General features: G+C 37.2%; 2 protein-coding genes across 2 annotated transcripts; both read right to left on the reverse strand.

The window, feature by feature from the left end:
- Positions 1-5,104: 5,104 nt before the first annotated feature.
- tsg101b (tumor susceptibility 101b) lies at positions 5,105-11,983 on the reverse strand. The gene is made up of 10 exons (XM_026937383.3): positions 11,825-11,983; positions 11,649-11,736; positions 10,252-10,317; positions 9,513-9,676; positions 9,242-9,368; positions 8,718-8,778; positions 8,546-8,634; positions 8,261-8,463; positions 7,118-7,357; positions 5,105-6,348 (listed from the first exon to the last, which is right to left on the reverse strand). Exons 1-10 carry the CDS (start codon positions 11,864-11,866, stop codon positions 6,259-6,261), a joined length of 1,170 nt encoding a protein of 389 aa, XP_026793184.1. The 5' UTR covers positions 11,867-11,983; the 3' UTR covers positions 5,105-6,258.
- A 2,184-nt stretch (positions 11,984-14,167) lies between these two features.
- Positions 14,168-23,457, reverse strand: hrasb (HRas proto-oncogene, GTPase b). The gene is made up of 6 exons (XM_026937630.3): positions 23,186-23,457; positions 17,210-17,343; positions 16,912-17,090; positions 16,675-16,834; positions 16,366-16,489; positions 14,168-15,228 (listed from the first exon to the last, which is right to left on the reverse strand). The coding sequence occupies exons 2-5, from the start codon at positions 17,318-17,320 to the stop codon at positions 16,370-16,372; spliced, it is 570 nt and encodes a 189-aa protein (XP_026793431.1). The 5' UTR covers positions 17,321-17,343; positions 23,186-23,457; the 3' UTR covers positions 14,168-15,228; positions 16,366-16,369.
- Between the last annotated feature and the right edge of the window lie 1,091 nt (positions 23,458-24,548).

Raw genomic sequence — 24,548 nt, forward strand, 5'->3', positions numbered from 1 at the left:
TCAAAGAAAAATACTCCTGCAGGACAGAACAGTTTTTGTATGCGGGAATCTGCCTGTGCTTGAATAACGTCTGTATCTGTGGATGTGTTTACTCAGCTTTTTGGAGGCAAGCAGCCGTGTCTCCTCACCTTATGTCATGTTACATAATAATCACAAGACTTCATACATGATTGAAGCATTGAAATACTTTAGCCAAACACAGCAGACAAGGAGAAGCCTGAGATCCTGTAATCAATGCTCATATGCTAATCTGTCTTGCCTGTTTCGTGATACTTAGAAGCAAAATCCATCCCTTTGTCACTTCTTCAATAAAATATCTCCATGCCAAGTGGTCAGTCAGAAAATAAGTATATGCTCCTGTCTTTAATTCTTATTAAATATGCATGATTATGGGGCAAACAATTAGCATCTAAGGTGCAAATTGTTAGCAATCAAGAGAAGACTCAAATGCTGGCAGGGATAATTAGGCATGCGCTGCCTGAATAATTGCACAGTGGCTAATGCAGAATGCTGTGTTGCAATTCTAGTCCCTGCAAATCAGTGCAATTACATGAACCAGGCTCTCGTAATTACCCCCAATCCAGCAATACATGGAGCTTTCCTCCAGGCCTGTGGCACACACCTCCCACTCAGTGTTCATTCCATCTTGATTTTAGGATGCTGTTCATTACTATCTTCATGTTCTATGTTTGTTATTGTCATCTTTAATTAGTCGTTCTCAAAAGCAGTGGCTTATATTGAATGCACTTTCAGTAAAGGGGATGCTTTAAAGGAAAAATCCACCCTGAACGACTTGCATCGCAAGTGATCTTCAATTGTGCAAAAGATTTATTTTATAATGAGTTTGGTCTTTTGGGTTTCTTTCACATGCTGGTCTATTTTCACAGTTTTCTACAATACCCACAACGCCATACAGCTACCTGCTGATAGCGGTGCCAGTAAATTAGCCCTTGCTTCATCCGTACCTAAAGAGAGCTAAGCAGCAGTGCTTCAGTTCTTTAGTCCAGTTCTTTCACTTCATCATCTGTACACTCTGCTCAATCAGATCAGCTTCCAGATTTTCACATTTCGTGCTAATACCGCCATCAACGCCACTGTGCTCGTCATCTCGTAGCTCGCTAACTAGCTGAGCCACGTCTCTGGCGTAACTCAAAGCAACACCATTGTAACTGCTCTAGCAGTGTCCTCCTGTGATGTCAGTGTGGTACATAACCGCTAACGTCTCACATGAATAACAAAAACACAGCACCAACCAACACACTAGTGCCAGAATCACTAAGCACATCACAAATATTTCAGTATAAACGTATTAAATGCATTTCAAGATGGAGGTTTCCTTTAAGGGACATATTGACTCAGTGTGGGAACAAACAGCATTCCCTGTCCTGCCACTATAATGGAAACTGTCATCAGTGCACTTGTTCTTGGCTTCCTATAAGTGACTTCAGCTCCTAAGGCCTTGGCTGTAGATGATATATGGTGGGGGTTAAGCCGAATCCTCCAACACAACGATCCTAGCGGCAATGAGCAGACACATGGATTCGCCAGGGATACAAATTGGTCACTCTGGTCAAATCTATGTGACCTGGGTGTTTGCCTGAAAAATCTTTCTTCAATTGAGGTCAGTAAAATGTCACGGAGGGGGAATAGAAAAAGTCACAGGCGGTGCTCTGTCGTCAGCCCGTCAGTCTGTCGTTTTTGAGAGCCAATCACCTGACGCCTGAAAAACCCGTCCACTGGGCTTCTCAGCTTCACACCCAGAGGCCAGTAAAAATCGACAAGGCCACGGCCGAACATTAAACCCCATAAATGCCTTTATGGCCTTTTGTGTTACATTTATGAGCTGTCTGTCGAGCGTTTACAAGCCTGATGTGCTACAGTGTACCACAATATATCAAACACACAGCAGTCCCAATCAAACAGCAATGTTCTGTGCACACCCAGGAGGGTTGTAATCTGCTTTATTTATTAATTTTTTTTAAAGGAAAGTCAGATAATAGATTACAGTGTGGACTAAAACAACACAAATTTCATTGAATAATAATCCAAATTAAAACATAGCAAAACATTAATACTAATGGATACTAACCATTGGGGCTGTAGAGTAATAGCCAAAATGATAATCACTGTTATTTTTCCTCAATATTGCAATTATTTATTAGTTGTTACAGTGATTCAGCCAATATTATTGTACATATGTGGAAGTATTTATTTTATGATTTTTAAACCAGGCTGGTCAGTGCAGTGGCACAGTGGGAAGTGTTGCCGCCTCACAGCTCTTGGGTCCCCAGATCGATGCTGAGCTTAGGTTACAGTCTGTGTGGAGTTTCGCGTAGTCTCCATGTCTACATGAGATTCCTCCAGGTTTTCTGGTTTCCTCCCACCTCCCAAAAACAGCCGAGTAGCTGGATTGCCTATGCTAAATTGCCCCTAAGTAGGAATGTATGAGTGTATGGTACCCTGCAATAGACTGGCGTCCCATCCATGGCATATTCCCTACTTGCGCCCAGTTAACCCAGAATTGACTCTGGATCCACTGCGACCATGACAAGGATAAAACAATTACTGAAACAGCCTAGTCTTTTACATTTTACATTAGCCTACATTCCTTTAAAGTCAATATTTGATTAAAAAATTCAAATAAAATCCAAGAAATGAGTATTAATCTTTGAAATTATACACACAAGTATGTAAGTATAAATGTATGTGAATAAATATACCACCAAATTCTACATCCAGAAAAAGAGTTAAGGCAGTAAAACCATTATCTAATATTACCCCATTAGAAAATATCAAGTACCTCCACTAATTTGATGATTTTTCTAATTAATTGAGGAAATCCATGTCAGAATTAAACTATAATTAATTGTGCTTCCCTACCAACCAGTTGCAGTTTAGTGATTAAGAAGGACAGATGAACAGACTGAATGGTACACAGACCACAATGTTAAAGCTGCTGAAGGTTGTAAGGTGAAATCACGAGCAGTGACAGGCCCATTAGCAGCAGCGGCTCTGCTGACACAGGCCTGTCCACCAGCTCCGAGCGAATTAGAGTCAGCAGCTTCCTTAAACCCAAGCCGAGTCGTGCTTAGAGTAGCAGGGGGGCCTTTCTCCTCCTTCTGCGTGCAATAAAAGCTGATTAGAGTTGAAACAGTTGGCCGGTCGTCCCCTCCTTCACAGCTGCTGGATTAGAGGCCGAAGCCTGTCATCTGTGAAATGAAATTTTGGATGGCCGAGTGGGGAGAGGCCACATGTGGGTGTGTGTGTGCGTTGAGGGGGGAAAGGGGTTTGAACAGAAGGCCTGCAAGATGGCAGATTGAAGGTTAAAGGTTCACTCTAAATATATAATATTCAGTATATAATCAGATATTGGATGAATATATTTTAGGGCATGAAACTCATATAGTCAGCCCCGCCTCTTATGCTAGGCTTTATATAATATTCAGTATATAATCAGATATTGGATGAATATATTTTAGGGCATGAAACTCATATAGTCAGCCCTGCCCCTTATGCTAGGCTTATGTTTATGAATTGTCATGGTTAAAGCTTAGGACTGATAGTCTGATATCGAGATTTTTTGTTCTGTTGTAAGCTATGTTTCTAATAATCTGCTATACTGCTGATCTATGTGGCATAAAAAACGTGATGAAGATGAAGATTTTTTGTTGTTGTTTGTTTCAACCTTTTAATTCATGGATCTTTAAGCATGCATATTTCAGTCAGAATAGCCAAAATGAATTACAGTATGCGAGTGTGCAACTAGTAACTTTGTCAGAATAATGTCAATTCTTGATCTTTTATATGAGGTAATGTAATGAAGAATGTAAGAAAAGCATGGGTAAGAAAATTAAAATGCTTTAATTGGTAGGAAAAAAAAATTCTGGGACTCCTAATACTTTCTCAGTGTTAAAAACAAAGAACTCCAAAAGGCAAAATTGTTTAAAGCCTTCTTAGCCAAAGCAGTTGCAATTGTTTGTGCTCCTTCCTCAACAAAAAAAGATCCTGTTCCCATATGACTGATTGTCAAAAACACTATAAATCATCTGAAAAGTGTCACTTCACATTGTTATTCATAGAATATTCCTGTTTATTCATGTTTAATCCTAATCAGTGTTAATAATTTCTTGATTCCCACATTGTGTGTGTGTGTGTGTGTGTGTGTGTAAATGTTTAAGTGCTGGATCTTTAATCACTTTTTTTGGTGCCACAGAAAAAAAAATCCCATCATAAATACTACCACTAATTTTTATTGTGGCAATAACAAAAAATGTTCATTATGAGCAGGGAAGCAAAAGTAGTTCTTCAGTGGCATTGCTCTAAAGAACAATTTCCAGCACATTTGTTTTAAAAGTGTAGATTTTCAATCAAATGTTTAAATAATTTTTTAAATAATTATGTTATTTTAAATTAAAGCAAATCATTTGGTCAGGATATTGGGAAGAGTGTCCACAAGATGATGTCATCAAAAGCGCTTCAGCTAAATTAAGTCTGTTCTAGATGATGATACGATTTTTCCAAAATGATCATTATAACATTTTCTCTTTATGCATATGAATCCAAGCATGAAATCAGTTTTTTTAAGTTATCTAATAAAAAAACATGACAATGTGTATTAAAAACAGCAAGTGAAGCCCTACTATAGACCAGAGCTGGGGGCTTCACGGCTTCATCACATGCATCACGTGCTGCAGGACTGGTGAACTTGTGAACCTCCCGGTATCCTGATTGAATGCAAGCTAAGAATAAATCCCTTCAAAGTAGGACAAAGCCTCCCACCCTCACCGTCTGATCCCGCATCAGGGGAAGACGTAAAGCCGGTGTCATAGCTTTAGACCTCGGAGACCTCTGAGAGGTCTATGAGTAACCTCAACACATTGCCTCCGGGGATTTAGATCTTAAACAGAAACGTTAGAAAAACTAGAGAGACACGGTGTCAGAAGGTTGAAAGCTATACTCTGTCTGTGTCTCTGCGATATGCTGATACGTACATCACTCATCTGATGCACTGCCTGATTTCTTTTCAAATCACATAAACAGTAACGATGCATCTGAGATCACATTTGGGAGGAAAGTGTCCAGCATGGTGCAAGAACCACAGCAATTCTACAAGCTTCATGATTTTAATTAAATCTCTTTAGACCGCTACATAATACAGATGTAATGTAAAGAATAATTTGGAAATTCCCTTCACAAGAATGGAATATGAGTGCTTTTCATGTTATTTTCAAGTATGCACATATATAGAAAACAAAAATAAAAAACCCAAAACAAACATAAATTATATACACAATGCAATAACACAAAAATATAATTCCTGTTACAAATGATACTGTAAAAATACTAATGGTAGTATTAATGTAGGACAAAGTGTAGAGTAAAATAATAATAATAATAATAACAATAATAATAATAATAATAAAGCTCAGGCAATGTCATTAACATGCAACTCATGAAGTCATTTACAGGATTTGAGTAATTTATATGTCATTTACAGGATTTGAGTAATTTAATTCAGACAGACTAATTAATCCTGGGTAGCAAAAATATTTCCATGAACTTTTTCCTATTTCCTTCACAGCTCATGTCAATTTTCCTCGCGCACACATAAATCATGCAAAAAGGGTGCAATTACATTCAAGCAAATAAAATAATACACAATATTTGGAATGTACTGTATCTTTTCCGTTTGCATAGCAAGGGTCGATTAAATATGAGCCTTATTAAATCTGTCAGTGCTTTAATTGACAGAAAGAAAACTTCTGTGACTCCTACTATGTCTGAAAAGGTTGTTGAGTGTTATAGACAAAAAAGTACAAAAGGTAAAAATGTCTAAACCCTTCTCAGCAACAGCAGTTGCAATCATTTGCCTTCCCTCTCCCATGTGATTGTCAAAATTGTCACTACAAATCATCTGGAAAGGTCATTTCACATTTATAATCATAGTCATGCAAAAAAGTCATTTTTTTTTTTTTTTAAACATAATCAGTGTTAATCATTTCTTGATTCCCATGCCCTTAAGATTGTAGTGGTAGGTCAAATAAAGTGTGTGTCTGTAAACTTTACTCTTCAAATCAATGTCCAGACATGATTAATGGTATAAAATAGCATCATTATACTAATCTATATGCTGATATTTGTTATATAAAGTAAAACCTGGAACCTGTTTATAGATCAGGTATAGATAATGCACAGATTGCAGGGTTAGATATAATAAAGAAGAGAGAAAAAGTAGAGAAGTGTTGAGCTGTGAGTTGGTCAGTAGAGGTCGCTGAGGCCTGCAGTTTTTCTGGCTTTCTGCATCAAAGCGCGCAACTGGAACTGTTTCCGTGAGAGAAGCCTCACATGCTACAATGTAAACACAGCACAAAAAAACTTCATATGTCTATGAAGGATTTTAGTTTTTTTTATTATCAGATAAAGTAAGTCAAGGCAAGCACACCTCTAATATTATCCTGAAGAGTTCCTGACACACACTCAGCAATTTTTAAATGATGAATATGTAAACATTGTGGACGACAAAGACAAAGACAAATGATTTAAAAGAAAAATAAAGGACCATTTTTCATATTTCAGGCCGGAACAATTCACTGTGTTTTAATCATGATCACGATTTTTGGCTTCCTCGAATAATTAAACATAAGCTATATAATTTAGGTCAAATTTGCTAATTGGGTAACATTATATTACATATTTTTGTTTATCGACTCTGGTGTACCATCAACCACAAACTTCCCATTCTATAGTTTAACTGTCTGTTTGATTGCATATTGTGATTCTAAGGAGATGTTTATTTAACATTTATGGAAGGAGTCTCCAGTCAGTAATTTTTTTATCACAGGAGTCTTCAGGACTTCGCACTTATCAGTTTCTTGGTAACATAACAAGCTGCCTTTTTTGTTTTTAACTTAGAACTTAGAAAGAGAAAAAAAAAGAGGGTGGTGAGGGAATGACTACAACGTAAGTAATAAAGGAACTAACTTGTCTTGTGGACGTTACACAATTAACTACTAGACTAACACTACTGGACTGTACAGTTCCACCAACAGCTTGACCTCTGCAAATAGTATCAACATAAAGAAACATAAAAAAAAGGGATGACAGTAGAAGGACTGACCTTGAGAAAGACGTCTAAATCGATGACGTCTCTGCGTAGTGCCTCACCCAGGTAGAAGATAGTGTCTTCGATGGCGTTCTCCTCAGCGTACAGGTTCAGAATTTGGCGGTACAGCGGAGCCGTAGGCACGATGAGTTCATCAATATCGTTATTCTCTGACTGCTGTTCCATCTTGTCCAGAGCGGCTGTGAGCTCCTCATCCTTCTTCTTCAGCAGCTCTACGTTTCTGTCCACATCAGCCTGGACAAGTAAGAGTAAACAGACTATTCTCAACTACAGCTAGATCACAAAAGTATGAATCCTAAACCATTCTAGTGAAAAGAATCTAGCAACAGAGCTGCATTATGTCTCCAACATTCATTTTACAGCTTTATTACACTTTAATAGAAACACCTCTACCCCTGCACAGTCATGCAATTATCCAATTATGTGACAGCAGCACAATGCATAAAATCATGCAAATACAGGCTCAAAGAAATCTGAGCAGCTGAAGTTTGAAAAAGACTAGGCGACATGTTTGTCCCATTTTGCTAAGTCTGTGCGTAGTATAGCCTCAGATTTCTGTACTTGGCTGACCGGTGTGGAGCCCGATGTGCTCTTTTGCTGTTGTAGCCCATCCACCTGAAAATCTTACTTTTCTGCTCACCACTGTTGTAAAGAGTGCTTATTTGAGTTACCATAGCCTTTCTGTCAGCTAGAACCATTCTAGCCATTCTCTTCTGAGCTCTCTCATCAACAAGGCATTTCTGTCTGCAGAACTGCCTCTCAGTGGATGTTTTTTGTTTTTCACACCATACTGTGTAAACTCTAGAGAATGTTGTATGTAAAAATCCCAGGAGATCAGCCATTTCTGAAACACTCAAACTAGCCCATCTTTCAAATCATGGTCAATGACACTGAGAATGCAGTGACTGTGAGAATGTGAACATTAACTGAAGCTTTTGACCTGTACCTGCATGAATGAGTTCAGGTGTGTCTATTAAAATTATATATATATATATATATATATATATATATATATATATATATATATATATATATATATATATATATATAAAAATATGCATTTTTAGTCTTTAAATTTAAGGCATGAATATTTACAGACAGTTCAGGTTTTAGGTAATACTACAGAAAAAGACATACTATCTCTTGGTCCAGTTTGGACACCATCTCCTCCAGCTTCTGGTGTCCCTTTTTCAGGTCCTCCTCAGTCCTCTTGAGAGCATCCAGTTCAGCCTGAGAACGGTCCATCTCCTCCTTCATCCGCCAGCGCAGCTTATCACTCACTGCAGACACCAGAGATGCACGGATCGTGTCCTCGCCAATGGTGGCATCACGGCTGGGGCCTGGGTCATATAAACGAGTTCATTTTGCCAGCTGTCATTTCTGAAGGTCTGACGGCACACACTCAGGTTTTGTATAGCTTACCTCCAGCAGTGGTGGGAGTATAGTGTGGTGTTCCAGATGTGGCTGGGTATCCAGAAGTAGCAGCAGGGTACGGATAACCCTGAAAACCTCTAACAGAAACATAAAGAAGAATGTTGTAGAACAAAGATTTAAACATATGAGCACAAGAAAGACACTTTAAAGACTTTTTTACCCTGGGTTAGGAGAGTAACTCTGGCCAAATGGAGTGCTCGGTGTGTTTGGCAAGTAGGAAGCTACGGGAAAAATCAGATCAGGAAAATATCAGATCAACTGTTAGATGACTTTTGTCAGTGAAAATGTAAAACATTAAAGAAGCACTAAGAAGCACTAAGCTGTCACAGGGAAGCTAGAAGTGCCAAGCTCCAAATGCTGAACAAATCCCATTTTAAAAAAAAATAATAATAATAATAATAATTAAAAAAAAAAAAAAAATAATAATAATATTATGTTAAAGGGAGAAAAAAAAACTGATTTGTGTGGTCAGACTGAGTCATACGTCCAAAAATCTAATACTATGCACAAATTAGATCAAAAAGATAGATAGAAAATATCACCCTGCTCGTAAAATGAAATAAAATTAAATAAAATAAAAAACAAGCAAACAAATCAGATAGAATTAAAAAACAGATTTAAACTGACTGTATGAACCTAACCTGCTTCAAATCACAGTATTAAATAGTATTAATCTCAACACACCATTAGGTGGACCAGCAGGTTGAAATCCTGCATAAGCTGTCTGTGTGGTGGGCCGGGCAAAAACTGGTGGCTCTTCTCCAAAAACCACAATCATCACCTGGATCAGCCCAAACAAATCTGACTCAGGCTAAACAAACAGAAAAAAAAGATTATGAACTAGTGCCTGAAAAATGGATCATTTAAAATGATAATGGAATCATATCACCTTGGTGAAGAATGAAAGAAAGATTTTTAAAAAATTGCCTACATGTAAAATTAACCGTCAACTTACATGCTTCCATTCATGCAAATATGGGAGGTAGATTTTTCCATTGGCATCAACGTGCTTCCCTGTTTTGATCATCATGGAACTAGTGGGCTTGACAAAGCAGATGGGAGGATTGTATGGATAGGTGTCTAGCAGCCACAGGCAAATAGGAATGTTGTAGACATTTCCTGAAAAAGAGATAACAAGCAAAAGTGAAGAAAAAATGCAACGTGAAAGCAGAGCGTCAGCAGTCAAACATTCAACAAGGACTACAGCAGAAACTGTGAATCTCCACAGGTGCATAGAACCCACTTTTTTCTATTTTCAATACTATATCAATGCTCTCAGTACTGTGATGTGAGTGTGCTTTAAGACAAGACATGCTGCATGTTTGCATGCAAGCCAGTACACATCACACGCATTCACACATAAAACGTGTCAGTGAACTGGACTGTAATATAAATCAAATCCAACTAGCTAATGATCCAGTTCACTACATCCCTAAAAGTCCATCTACACACCGTAAATCTATCATTCTCTTAGCCAAATGAATGAATGAATGTGGAGTGTGTGGAGTAAGCCCATTAGCAATAGTGTCCTGATGCAGGATGAATGGATGTATACAGGTTTAAATGGCCACAAATGAACACAGAAGTCTTAATTACATCCTGTATGTGTTCATTTAACATAATAAGAATTTATTAAATGACTGTAAGAGCTCATTTAACCATCAGATCTTGTGTACATTCTTGTTTTTTCTCACCTTTAAAGCTCACTGGTACAGTTCCTGTAAGACTCAGTAACTCTCGGTTGCTGCCATCGTTGAACACTATGAAAATGTGTGTTGTAAGATAGAAAAGTTAAAAAATCAACCACAACCAAACTTAATATAGTACATATAAACGTGCTTTATACGCCTGGTTTTACCTCATGCTGTAAATTCGTTTAAGGCAAGACACGACAGGTGAATAGGGGCATATTTAAAACAACAGATATCATATCCAACCTCTGTCAGTGGAATGCTGATATTCTTACAAGTATTATTTGTACGTTTGTAACTTTTTTGTTAAAAAAAGTATATTTATTTATGCAAATCAGATGTTGTCTAATTAGACATGTATGCATATGCATACTTAATCTTGTCTTTTGATGATGTTAGAAAAAAATTGACATTTATATTTACAGCATTTATGTCACGCTGAAGACACTCTTCAGAGGAAGACTTACAGAAAAGTTTGTTACAATATCTATCCTTTCACTCACTCACTCACTTATTGTCAATCCATCACAGGACTCCATGCAAACAGTCACACACTCATTCACACCTAGAGGTAATTTATCTTAGCCAATCCACCTGGCATGTTTTTGGTTGGTGGGAGGAAACCCATACATACATGGGGAGAACATAAGAACCTGAGTTCATGATCAAACCGAAGACCTTGAAGCTGTGAGGCAGCAATGCTACCCAATAAAAATACAATGCACTACTGTAAAAAAAAAAAATTATGCCATTTTAAAATTGAATGTAAATCCAGCAGTAATAAACATTTGGGAAATTCCTCTCTAACATCCTACTAATTAGGGAATGAAGAAATTTCATGAATGCAGATTTTATAGAAACATTTTTTTTACTAGAAAAATGGTTTTAAAAATACAATGTAGTGGAATACATATACAGTATAGTAAATGCTCCATATATATATATATATATATATATATATATATATATATATATATATATATATGTATATATATATATATATATATATATATATATATATATATATATATATATATATATATCAGAAACAAGCTTTTCAGGGACATATGACATGACGTCACTGTGTCGAGTGGGCGGAGCTTAAAGCCATATTTAATATTGCTAAGTTTCAGATAATGACGTAGTCGAGAGTGGACATAAACAGTGAAATAAACATTTTTCTGTTGAGTTTTGATAGTTTAAGAGTAGACGTGTTATATATACAATTTATCAAATAAAAAAAATCTGAAAACCGGCTGACAAAAAATTGTTTCTACCTGCAGTGTCTTGCCTTAAATAATATGACCTATGTCATGGTTATTTACATTCTCAACGCTATATGCTAACGTTACTACTAAAAAAAAAAACCAAACAACTACTAATCAGTTGTTTTAACTTACCATACGTGTCCATCACAGGCTTCAGGTCCTTGTACTGATTTATGACATTAGTGACTTCCCTGGTGGTCAGGTCTCTGTATTTATAACTCTGAACAAGAGAAAGAAACCTTTCAGTTTTAACAATAAGAAAACAAGAACACACTTCAAAAGAGTTTCCCGAACACGAAGTTAGCTACCTTAAATATCATTTTCCGCAGAGCATTTTCGTTTACAGCCATGTTTTAATAAACAGAGAATAAATTTATTTCAACTTTCAACCCGACAAAACAAGTCACCAGTTTTGTGTTGATAACCAGTTATTTTACTTCCGCTATGACACCGCGCATGCGCACTGACATCCGGCAAGCCCCAATGCGGATGTCCTGTGTTATTTCCGGTCAGCTGACTAGTGAGCAACAAGGCGGATCTCCATGGCAAAGACAGTCACTGTTCCAGTGTGGAAGAAATGTAGTTAGACTGTGAACGATTCCTCGTTATAGTCTAATAAAAATAAGAATGAATGAATGAATGAATGAATAAATAAATGGATTATTTCATACCTTTATGTCTTCCTCAACACATGAAGAAATGTACAGTGTTTATTATTGATATCCTTTAAAGATAATAGACAAAACCTTTAACTGAACATGAACTGTGCACAACAGGTCATTACGATTTCTAAATGTATATATTTTATCTTGAAAGGTTTGTGGAGCCAGCACACTCTTCTTGAGAAAATAAAATATACCTACTAGCAGCAGACCTCTCACAGATCAACAGCTAGTTTTAGACCCAATGCACAAATGATTTGGACACCCCAAACATGGTGCTGTTTGGATAGGAATTGTACAGGTCATTAGAATTGTAAGTTATTCCACAAATATGTAATGACAGTAATTCATTTAATCTACAATAAATATGATCATTGATAGTAAGAGGCAGAGAAGTGCTTAGGATCTGCCAAAATAATAATAATAATAATAATAATGATAATAATTAAAATTACTCCTTTTCAAGCTCACTGCCCCAACAATCTTGCCTTTACTTAATAACAATAAAGGAGTTCTCAAACTTTTTGGAGCCAGGGACTCCTTTAACTGTAAAATAAATTCCAGTGACCCCCTCATACAGCTTTTTATTCCTGAACACATTAAGTCCAAGCTGATATTATTTATAGTATTTATATTTATTTATAATATTTATAGTATAATGCTATACTATTTATAGTATACAGTAGTATTTATAGTTGTTTTTGAGTTATTAGGCTTTGAATTAAACTCATTCAGCTGGATTAAATTCAAGACCAATCAATTCAGTTAATAACATTATAAATATAATGACTTGTGAGATGCCACTTTAACAAAATTTAAAAAACAACAACAACAAAAAACCACACAACCCCCCAGGTTATGCTTCCCATATCCCGCTGCAATAAGGGTATAATTTAAAAAAATGTTTACAATGTCAATCATTTAATATTTAGCAATGTAACTGTATTCCAACAGGATTGGTATCAAGAAAAGTGACTCTGCACCAGAGGAATGATTATTGAAGTATTTAAAAAGAAAACACTCAAAATTCACATCTCATGATCAGTCATATCAAATATATGCACGTCAGCATACACAGGATAACCGTGTGACTTATTGAAGTTACTAACCAGATAACTGCCAAAGTCATGAAATGGTCCAGGAGCAGCTCATTATATTGCTACATTTTGGAGAGATTTAACTTGTAGCACTGTAAAAAGGCCTCGGTTGTTGAAATAGCAGATATTAGCATTTGCAGCAATGGAATTCTTTTATTGTAACATAATTTCCCTGATGAAAAACCTTAGAAACCATTACAGGTCACTGAGTTCCAGGTGGTTAGTAGCGGTGAGGTGTGTTTTCTAAAATACTTCAGTTGGGTATCCTCTGACTAATTAGACATATCTGATGGTTTTCTAACAGGATTCAAATGTATCATACAGTCAAGATGTCTCTGATTGTGACTTTATGGTAATAAGCGGCAGTGTAATATTGATTCAGTGGACCTAATGGACTTCTGTTATTCACATCTGGGAATCTAACTGCCTGGATTCTGCACTTCAGGAGGTCTGCAAGGAAACAACATAGTGCTCATATATAACTTTTTTTGGTTATATCAACAGAATTGGGAGATATTCCATTAAGATAGAACAACTCAGTATATCCTGGATCTGACTCAAGAGTGAGTGGGGTCCGGAAACCATGAAACCATTATTACTACCTTACGGGGAAAATGTTTAATGTTTAAACCCATTCCAACTAGGAAGTAATCCTAATATCTAATATTTCTAGTTTTTTTAACAGTTTTATAACATTTATCAGCTGTTAATCCCCAGAAAAGAAAGGAAAACATTCACGATTGAATAGAGTAGCTGCTACTCATTACTGCACTTTTGTTGCTAGTGAATGTGTTATCAATTAACTTTACATCTTAAAAAGGTGATTCTCACTTCAGTGTACATTAAGATTAAAATTTAAAAATAAAAGATGTTATAACACAATACAATAATATCACAGTAACCCCTAAAAGACCACTGATTTTAATGTTTCAGCACTTGGTAACATCAGCACTTCATTGTCCTTTCTAAACACTCAGATAAGTAGAAAGAACATAACCACCAGAAATCAAACCATTCACAATAAGATAAGAGACTCCAAACCGAACCACACTGTCTCAGCCCTGTGCCCTGAGCAGCAATAAAGCACAGTGATGGGCAGAAATATAAGTGCTTTTGGCTTTATGGTTGCAATATGTGCAATTCAGATAGAGTCTGCCCTCTGTGAAATAAAGTAACCTACAGGCACCATGTATTTACGCTCCAGAAAAGCACAAATGATCACAAAGCAGACAAACCTTGTCAAATGTTTGGTGTTAGAATCCTAAATTTTCATTGTTATTTAAATAGAGACCAACAGATATAGAGGAAAAAGAGGATCACATATGAAATGTGGCCTCCCACTTAAAACACAGTCTTATGCCATGTGCAAATCAATGATGTCCAAGCAGTGTGTTCCCTTATCACTGTACCTTGATCAACACTATGAACTATTGCACTGGAACAGTGAAGTATTTTGCTGCAAGAGAGGTCAGTAAATATGTACATTATATTGAGTTAGGCCCTTCTCAAGAAATGGCATACAAGTTGTATTTTTTCCCCACATTACATTTGCTAATCTAAGCATTATGTTCACAAATCTAAGTACGGTAATAATTCTACATTCCCCCTGTATGTTGGTCAAAAGTCCAAAGCTGATGAGGTGATAGGCAAGGTTATTATTTCCAGTTCAGAGTAGATAGTGTTTTAGTAGGGATAACATATTTTAGTGTGGCAGTCCTTAACACAACCCAAGCAAACCCAGTGTTGAGACTAGTCTTTGAGGTAAATTTTCTCCAGTGGAGGCCAGAGTCAGAGATGTCCCTCAGCAAACAAATGTGGAGAGTCAATCCACTTGTGCCAATGTTAAGGGTTTCCTTTTATACAGTCTGTCCCGACCTCTAACATCTGTGGAGGCATCGCAGTGCTGGAGCAGTGCGGCCGCTCCAAAAGTCTCTTCCATTTTATGCAAGCAACCTGTGAAAACAGAAGAACATGGATACCTCGTCATGAGCTGCTTTAGGCAAATCACTGTACGTGCACACACATATATAAACTTAAAAGAATTTTCCACTCAAACAGTAAGAGAAAATTCTTACTTTAAAAACACAATAATTCCCAGAGAACTGTTTTTAAATAATAATATTTTATGTCAAAAATGTGGAAAAATTATTGACACACCTGAAGAACAGTCAAAATAAGTAGACATTGCCATTCTTTAAAAAAAAATAATAATAAAATTTATTGTTGCCTTTACACATATATTGATTCACACATGAAAACCAGAGTTTTCAATGAAAAGAGACAGATGTTTTGCTGTCCTGCACAAGTCAGGTAAAAAAACATAAATATTAGGCATGAGACAGAATATTGTTGTCTCAGATATTGCGATACAAAATACTGGTTGGACAAATTTGCTGCTTATATCGTGTATTGTGAGATTTCAGTTTAATATTCATTATTAGCGCTACCTCTTCTTGCAGACTAGGCAGCAGCACTAAAGCATAATATTTGCGATTGGGAACCTGACTGCCTCGAAGCATGCTTACTATATAGCCCAAAAGATTAAGCTAATCAGAATAAAGCATTATGGCACATATGCACAGCACAAGACCTGCAGCCTTGTTTCATTTGGCCCATGAGGACTTGGAAAAAGTAATACCGTAATGGCCCGTAATACACGATCTGTTGTTATTCGATTTGTTGTTATTACAAAAAAAATGTGTTCAAATTTAATCTTTTATTTGTGTCAATATCATCTTGTGAAGCGTATCAGGATATGTTTCGTATCGTGGCTTTAGTGTATTGTTTCATGCCTAATACAAATACATAGATGGTTACAAATGATATTAAGTAAAGCTTTAATAAATTTAGAAAATTCTAAGATCTAAATTACTTTATATTTTGAAAAATGATGATGTAAGCGATCATAAATATAAACTTTTGTATCTGTGTGATATCAGTACCTCCTATACCAGTATACTGCTAAGTAGTATATCATCTCCTTACATGTGTATATATACAAATGTAAGGAGATGATATAGGTAATTTATTCATTTATTCAATTATTCAATTCAACTGTAAATATATAACGGTAAAATTAAGGGCACTTGCTTGGTCATGACACGACACAGCGGCAGTTCATGCAGTCTTGGCCGTTGTCGTCTGGCGGATTCAGCTTTCTGAGCTTGTGCTGCCTGATTTCACGCACCAGTGTGTAAAACGCGTCCTCCACTCCCTGCACAGAAAACCAGTATACATTAGCACATCCTAAAAAGGTACGTTGTTGTTGACAATCTTACACATTATTTTCTGGTTCCAGACAAATATCTTTCTTCAAAGTTTATAAAAGTTGTGTCAAAGTTGTAAGGTCATGCTGATATACTGTATGTACAGTAAAACCACTTCAGAAATGTTCCTGACCTGTCTTGTCTTGGCAGATGTTTCAATATAAGGAATTCCATAACTGCGAGCCAGTTCCTGGGCTTGCCTTGTGTCCACTGTACGAGCTGGTAGGTCACATTTATTACCCACAAGCACCATGGGCACATCATCTGAATCTTTTACCCTTTTGATCTGTTCCCTGTGAAGTAGATCAACCTAATCAAGCAGGGAAGTGAAGGTCTGACCTTGAATAAATAAAACGTGGTATACACTAACCTGTACTGGTGGATGTCCTCAAAGGACTTAGTGTTGTTGATGGCGAAGACACAGAGGAAGCCCTCTCCTGTCCTCATGTACTGGTCCCTCATGGCGCTGTACTCTTCTTGACCAGCGGTGTCCAGAATGTCCAGCAGACACGTCTCGCCATCAATCACCACTTGTTTTCTGTAGGAATCCTGAGAAAGGAAAGCAGAACAGAAAATTGACTACACCTACCAAACGTCTCCTAGAAGTTACATTATTATCTCTGCGAAATAGAAATTACTAAGGGAAACGCAGTTGGGTCAAGTCTTACTTCAATAGTAGGGTCGTACTCATCAACGAAATGGTTCTGGATCAGTTGAATTGTGAGCGCACTCTTGCCAACACCACCAGCACCAACAACCACCAATTTGTACTCCGTCATCTTCACAGCGTTTGTAATACAATCTGAAAAGAGAAAGCGAAACGGCATGAATTAGAATACAACACAATTTCTTTAGGGAACAAGCTCAATCATTAATAGAAAACTAATGTGGCTAGCAGGCAAGTACTGATAATCAATTATATGATATTTCACAATATTCAATGCACATGGTCATACATTATGCTATCATTAAAATATTATCACTTTTTGATTATTCTGATTCATAGTTTGGTAAATAGTTCAAGAGTTTGGTTAATTCCCTGGCAAAAAATGTTCCATGGTTTAATTAAGCTAGCCCTCAAAGTCAGAAATTTTATATATCTTGCATTAGTTACTTAACTAAACCATGTTAGTTAGCTTGCTCTTTGCTGTGAGAGGCACACCCATTTTACAACCCTACACCCTTGTGGGTGACAAAATGCGCTACAAAGTGCGAATAACAATAATAATGTACTTCCTCAGAATTTCTCGCCTTTCAGTGTAAAGTGGATATGGGTAATCTTGAGTAAACCTTGACTTCTCATTAAGTAAAGCTTAATAAGCTTCTGATGCCGCTTGTCCATCCCACATAGAGTCAGAGTTTTTTGGCACCCTTGGCAAAGAGGGGTTAAAAAAAAAAAGGCTGTATTGTGGTTAATTAGCTTAACTGCACACTGAAAATATAAGCAAAATACACTCACCATCATCCTTATTAGGAACACCTGTACACCCGCACATTTATGCTGTTATCTAATCAGACAATCATGTTGCAGCAGCACAATGCAAAAAAATCATACAGATACAGGTCAAGAGCCTCAGGTAATGTTCACATCAAACATCAGAATAGGGAAAAGTGTGATCTCTGTGACTTATAACTGTGGCACAGTTCTTGGTATCAGATGGGCTGGTCTGAGTATTTCAGAAACTGATGATCTCCTTGGATTTTCACACACAACAGCCTCTAGATTTTACACAGAATGGTGCGAAAAACAAAAAACATTGAGTGAGCGACAACTCTGTGGGTGGAAATGCCTTGTTGATGAGAGAGGTCAGAGGAAAATGGCCAGATTGGTTTGAGCTACTAGGAAGGATATAGTAACTCAAATAATCAGTCTTTACAACCGTGGTGGGCAGAAAAGCATCTCAGAAGGCATAACACATCAAATCTTGAGGTGCATGGGCTACAACAGCAGCAGACCACATCAGGTTCCACTCCTGTCAGCCAAGAACAAAAATCTGAGGCTATCATGGGCAGAGACTTCCTGTAAGCTCAGACCAGTCTGATCATTCTCCTCTCCTCTAAAATGTTGATAAATTTCTAAGGGGATTTGGCCTATGTGTCACCTCATAATGATACCCCATTCAAACAGGAAGTCATTAATTACTGTTTAAGAGTTCCTAAACACTAAGGTAAAATAGGAATTGGAACATGCTTCTGTTAGATTTTGTTCCCATAAACGTTTTTAAACCACTTTTACCAAGGGTGCCAATAATTCTGGAGCTGACTACTCAAGAATATGCATTCATGCTTGAATGGTCACTTCAAGTCTAAACAACCTAGTGAATGAAAGCAAACATAGCAAGCATAGCCTGACTCTATAATTCAGCATGTTTGTACATGTCAGGTTGAACAATGTGAATTCTCTGCACTTGTGCTGTTGTGCTTCATTCTGTTTGTGTGATACAGCGGGCTGAGAGATTGGACAGAGAGATATCAATCAAGCATGCTCAGAAAAATATTAGACCACACCCAGACATTTTAGAGATCGGTCTGGGCCCCGTTTACCCTAAGTTAAGATCATCCTAACTGAGAGAAAGAGAGAGAGAGAGAGAGCGAGAGAGAGAGAAAGTGTTCAATGTCATGCATACTAGCTTCAGCCTCAGACACCTCGTATCTTTTGTGCACTTCTCTGGCTACAAGCATCAGAATCTTAAAGGCTGTGATTTGACTGGCTCTCCACAATTCTGTATGCTGAGGAAAATATACTTTTCAACAGAGTGACACAATGAGTATTTTGTGATTGAACTGAAAAAAGTCTTTAAAATGTTTTGTTTGAAGCAGTTAGTGGTGAGTAAAGGAGATAATCTCATGCGTTTGCTGATGGGCCATGGGAAAAGGTCTGTGGTTGGTCGTTTGCAATGTCAGTTAAATGGCTTTGTTCTGTTAAAGTAGGCTAGTGAATTCTAGTGAATGCTAGAAGTCTGGTTTGCTATACTATACTTGATCTATCAGTTAATGATGCTGCTAGACCTGCCATGCTTTTGGGAAACTCTGACCTGATCAGTAACAACACCTACAAACAAAAAGTTTTTCTCTCTCATAATCACTGTGCTAAAATATTTTCAATGGTGATTTAAAAAAAAATGCAATCATGCGTAATGGCTAATAAAACCAAATTAGCAGTGAGAATCCTACACCAGAAATCAGAGGTTTGTCCTCATCAATTCTGGTCACTTCACTAATAATTAATGACACGACAGCATGCTGCAGTGAGTTTAAACTTCCTTGCCTTCCATTAAAAGTGAACATTCTCCACTTCCCCGCAGCCAAATCTACCGGAACAGCACATGGCAACTAGCCACCTTGTCTTTTGTTGCCATGACAAATGAGACAACCTTTTGTGCTGTGACGTACATGCAGCAAAAAAAAGAAAGCTATTTTGGCAGCTGAGCAAAACTCGGCTAAAATCAGTGACAGGGTTTTCCCTGTCAAACCCTGCCAGTGATCTATTAGTAGCTCATGCTGCCGGAAGAGCCAGCTCTTTGGATACAATCTGCCTCATTCAACACCTTCCAGTCAGTCTTACTGCTGTTTTGCTGATGCAGCAAACATCAACTTTTATTTTATCAAGACAAAGAAGCTCTATACATAATCGACACCGGGCTAAAGAGCTCTTCATTCTACTCATTCCATTTACCAATAAATGGTTACGCTATGCAGTGATATTCAACACAGGCTGTTGTTTAAGTGGACACTTCAAAATATCATCACTTCATTGCACTTCAAACTTTTCAGACATTGTGCTTAAGCAGTGTCATATGATGTAAAGAACAAAACACAATGGGGCATGCTGTTATAGAATTAATTAATTAATTAAAAGATGACAAGTAATACTTTTTTTCAGTTTATAGTTACATTTAATGTTGGAGAACATCAACAAGTTAGTTCTTTTTATTACATATGTTATAACAGCTATAAACATTCAATCCCTCACCAGCCTCTCTTTTTCTCTCTTCAAGTTAATACGAGACAAAAAAACGCAGCTTGTTATGTTACCGAGAAAATGCAAGGCACAAACTCCTGTCCTGAAGACACTCCCATGTCGGAAAACTTACTGACTGTTACAAAGCGCTATTATCCGAGACTAAATGTTAAATACACGTCACCTGCTGTTATAGAAAGTCAATCCACACTTACTGACCATTCCACAGTGCTGTGGTACACAAACTAATGCAGCATTTTAGCATCCGTCACTCAACTTCTCATTTATTTAAATGTGATTTATAAATTCTCATTTATTCAAACGTGATTTGTGAATTCTCATTTATTCAAACGTGATTTGTTAATTCTCATTTATTCAAACGTGATTTGTTAATTTTCATTTATTCAAATGTGATTTGTGAAGGTCAGTTTAAATTTGACCATCTTAGGACCTTTAAAAAATAATGAAAATTATGTTATTTTGAACAGTTTGTTCTCAAAATCCCTTATGAAAATGTCTTTAAGTATTGTGATATTTTTTTATATAATCCACCACTATTTCCACTATATTTTTAGCAGTGAAATGCATACAATACAAATTAAATAATATGAATCATAACTGCTTTGTTTTTTGACCAAAGAATCCACTATACACTGGGATGCACCAATGCAACTTTTTCCATGTTTGATATGATAGTCAGAGCTCTACATGTTGGCAAGTTTTGTTTTTTTTTTGACAAGTTATGCAAAACATCAGAGATGGTGGCAGACCTCAAAAGAATTTATGTCCTATGTTCACATTCAAGATTGTTACCGTGTCCAACATACGCATTCGCAGCATAAAATACATCAACAAATCAAAATATGTCACAAGTTTAGACCATGTATAGACCAATGGCCACACATTATTACAGTTACATAAGGAATAAAACATGTCAGGGCATGGTGCAGGGAATCAGCGTCAATTTCCCAGCAGTTACTTTTTATCCATTTATAGTTGCATTTAATGTTGTTAACATTAACAAAGCAATTTAGTTTCTGTGATCAGTTACGTTATAACATCTATAACAATAACATATTAGAATGAGTGCATTAATATAAATCTGTGATTTGAATTATGGCAGCACTACTGCCAGAGCTGCTATTACAGAAAATTAATCAACCTTCTGACCAATCAGATTTGAGATTTCAGCTGTGCTGTGGTATAAATATTCATAAATTCCTCCAGTATTTTTATACTCTAATAAGATAGTTGAGAAGGAATAACATTAGGATGAGTGTCACTACTGCACATTAATGCGTTGGGATCACAAACCTATTTTTAGCCAGTGAACACAGATCATGCTAGTTGTGTTTCTGGTTCACCAGTGACTGTCATCCTAAGATGAACACTTTTTTACAGAACAAAAATGGGAAGAAAAAAAAAAAAAAAAACACTGCAAAAATAGCAGATGAAATTAAGGTTATTCTCAAAGTGGGGTTTGGGGAACTACAAAAGTTTATGAAGCATAGCCACAGAGTCTATGGGTTTTTTTTGTCTGTTTTTTTGGGGGGATTTTTGTGTTTTGTTTTTTTTTTGTGTGTGTGAGTTTTGTTACAGGGGTATAAATCACAATCCACAACCATCAAAGTTATTATATAAATTGAGGTCTTATTGAGGTACTGAGGTAGCTATCAGCCTGTTTGTCCAGTTACTTGAATTAAATAAGTTTCTTCAAAACTCAGGAACTCAAAAACAAATAAACCTTTACATGAAGTCAACTTGGATGATGAATAATTCAGGAATAAAAATCTCTATGGCTCCAACAAATAGCCATTAAATAAATAAACTGCACATATTTTAATATTTAGCCTAATATTTAAATATTATTATCTGTATTATGATCATGTATTATTATGACCATGACATTTCTTTTACAGGTCCTTGAACTGCAGAAAGTTTGAGCACCCCTGTTGTAGCCTGCAAGTGCTATTGTGTTGTTTGTTTTCTTGTTTGTTTGTTTATCACTGGGCGTCACCCTCGAACAACACACTGTCTGTACAGAAGAGGCGCTCATTTAGAGGCAAAAAGAGGATGTTGTCTGAGTTTGCACTGCAATTGAAACAACACATGAGCTATTTATTTATTAATTTTTGTTAGGATTTTCCTGAGAGAGGCGATGCAGAAGGCCACCTCCTTGTGTTGCTGGCTCTCCGCCTGCAGCAGTGATGCGCGCGAGGCCGCAGTGAATGACATCACTCTGTATTGATCTCTCAGTCAGAGAAGCCGTGTAAACACTGCAGCCACATCTGGAAACTACTCACACTACCGCTCGACACTGACCGAAATATCACCCCCTAAATCATATACTCAAAAAAGAAACGAAATATGAGCCTCCTGTGCTGGGTTCTAATGGCTGTAGCTTCCAAACAAACCTCTTATCAGTGAGTTAAACGCTCCTCAATGTAGCAGAGGAGCTAAATGTTATGGATCCACACTGCTGCTGCTGCTGTTTAATTCAAACAGGATACAGCTAGTCAGTCTGTCAGCACTGATTTGGTTAACTCCTTTGTTTTGTTTTGTTTTTCCTCTCCATTATCACAAAACCCGTTCATTTCAAAACAAGAAACAAGATATGTGGAGTTAAACTCAAATATAACACATTAAACACATAATAATTGGCACTCTCGGTCGCTCTACTCACACAACAGCAGCCCCGGCTTCTACTTCTTCTTCTTCTTCTTGCCGTCGACACACCGAGATGTTTTTCTGAGGTTTCGAGTCCACAGCTGGGGAAATACAATTCAAAAACCCAGGCTTTGTTTACTTCAAGAATACCACCGTCGCTAAAACAATAAAACTAAATAAATAACCAAACGCTAGTTTAGGTATAGGGCGTTTTTAGTGAAGCAGACCGCTGCTCAGGCGCTGTGCTGTGGCTGCACTACAGCGCGCTGCCGCCCAGGTTCGAATCTACCGTTAACACAGCCGGGTTGCCAGATTGGAGGAAAAGCGTCATAAGAGAACATGGTGTACAACAAGGGAGGGTTTGGCTGATAGGGTGTACTGAGTTAACCCTAGCGGTCAAAAGACATAAAATCCATCATGCTGGCAAAATAATAATAATAATAATAATAATAATAATAACTAACAATAAAAATATTAATACTAATACTACTACTACTAATAATAATAATGGGAGGCACAGTGAATTAGTGGTTAGCACATTTGCCTCGCACCTCCGGGTATTCCAGTTTCCTCCAACAGTCCAAAGACATGTGTTGTACACTGATTGGCATTTCCAAATTGTCCGTAGTGTGTGAATAGGTGTGTGTGATTGTGCCCTGAGATGGGTTGGCTCCCCGTCCAAGTGTCCCCCGCCTTGTGCCCTGAGATCCCTGGGATAGGCTCCAGGCTCCCTGCGACCCTGTGGAGGATAAGTGGTACACAGAATGAAAGGATGGATGGAAGGAACGCAATCCTGGATTACGGAGTGTATGGAGTTTCACATGTTCTCCCCGTGTCCACGTGGATGCCAAATTATGGAAACTGACAAGCTTTGTAAGAGGACTTTAATTACTACACCACCATGAACAACATCTTACAATACTTTCCTTTCACGTATTTGAAAAAATATAATCACTATCTAATGCAATATCCTTTTCACTTTTGTAATTTTTTATCAGGCTAACATTAACGGAGGTGGATCCTCCCTAAATATCTAAGTGGGAATTCTGACTTATAGCATGCTTTCCACCAGATGGTGTGTTATGGCTCATCAAATTACCCATGATCCTCCACATTGATGTTATATTTCCATCGCCAAGTGAGCTGTGTTGTACCTGTACTGAATTTACAGTTCTTCTCCACCAAACAGTGGGGCCCACCACAGCTTAACAACAAATGCAAACCCAGGGCTATATGTAGCTTATCCAAGTGCGCATGACACTTTCCCAATACATATAGCAGCATTTTTCACCAGTACAATTCAGATCAGCAAATTACCCATAATCCTCCATGTTGTTGCTTTTCCACCACCAAGTGAGCTGTGCCGTTATTAAGTGCCT

This window comes from Pangasianodon hypophthalmus, chromosome 25, assembly GCF_027358585.1.
Source record: "Pangasianodon hypophthalmus isolate fPanHyp1 chromosome 25, fPanHyp1.pri, whole genome shotgun sequence".
Classification (NCBI taxonomy): domain Eukaryota; kingdom Metazoa; phylum Chordata; class Actinopteri; order Siluriformes; family Pangasiidae; genus Pangasianodon; species Pangasianodon hypophthalmus.

Excerpts from the sequence above, each read along its gene's own strand:
- hrasb (XM_026937630.3), bottom strand. The coding sequence starts at position 17,320 with ATGACGGAGTACAAATTGGTGGTTGTTGGTGCTGGTGGTGTTGGCAAG. Across the intron at positions 16,835-16,911 it reads GAGGACATCCACCAGTACAG|GGAACAGATCAAAAGGGTAA; the intron begins GTTAGTGTATAC and ends TCTACTTCACAG. Across the intron at positions 16,490-16,674 it reads CATCTGCCAAGACAAGACAG|GGAGTGGAGGACGCGTTTTA; the intron begins GTCAGGAACATT and ends TTTTCTGTGCAG.
- tsg101b (XM_026937383.3), bottom strand. The coding sequence starts at position 11,866 with ATGGCTGTAAACGAAAATGCTCTGCGGAAAATGATATTTAAG. Across the intron at positions 10,318-11,648 it reads GCCTGTGATGGACACGTATG|TGTTCAACGATGGCAGCAAC; the intron begins GTAAGTTAAAAC and ends ACATTTTCATAG. Across the intron at positions 8,779-9,241 it reads ACCTGCTGGTCCACCTAATG|CTTCCTACTTGCCAAACACA; the intron begins GTGTGTTGAGAT and ends TTTTTCCCGTAG.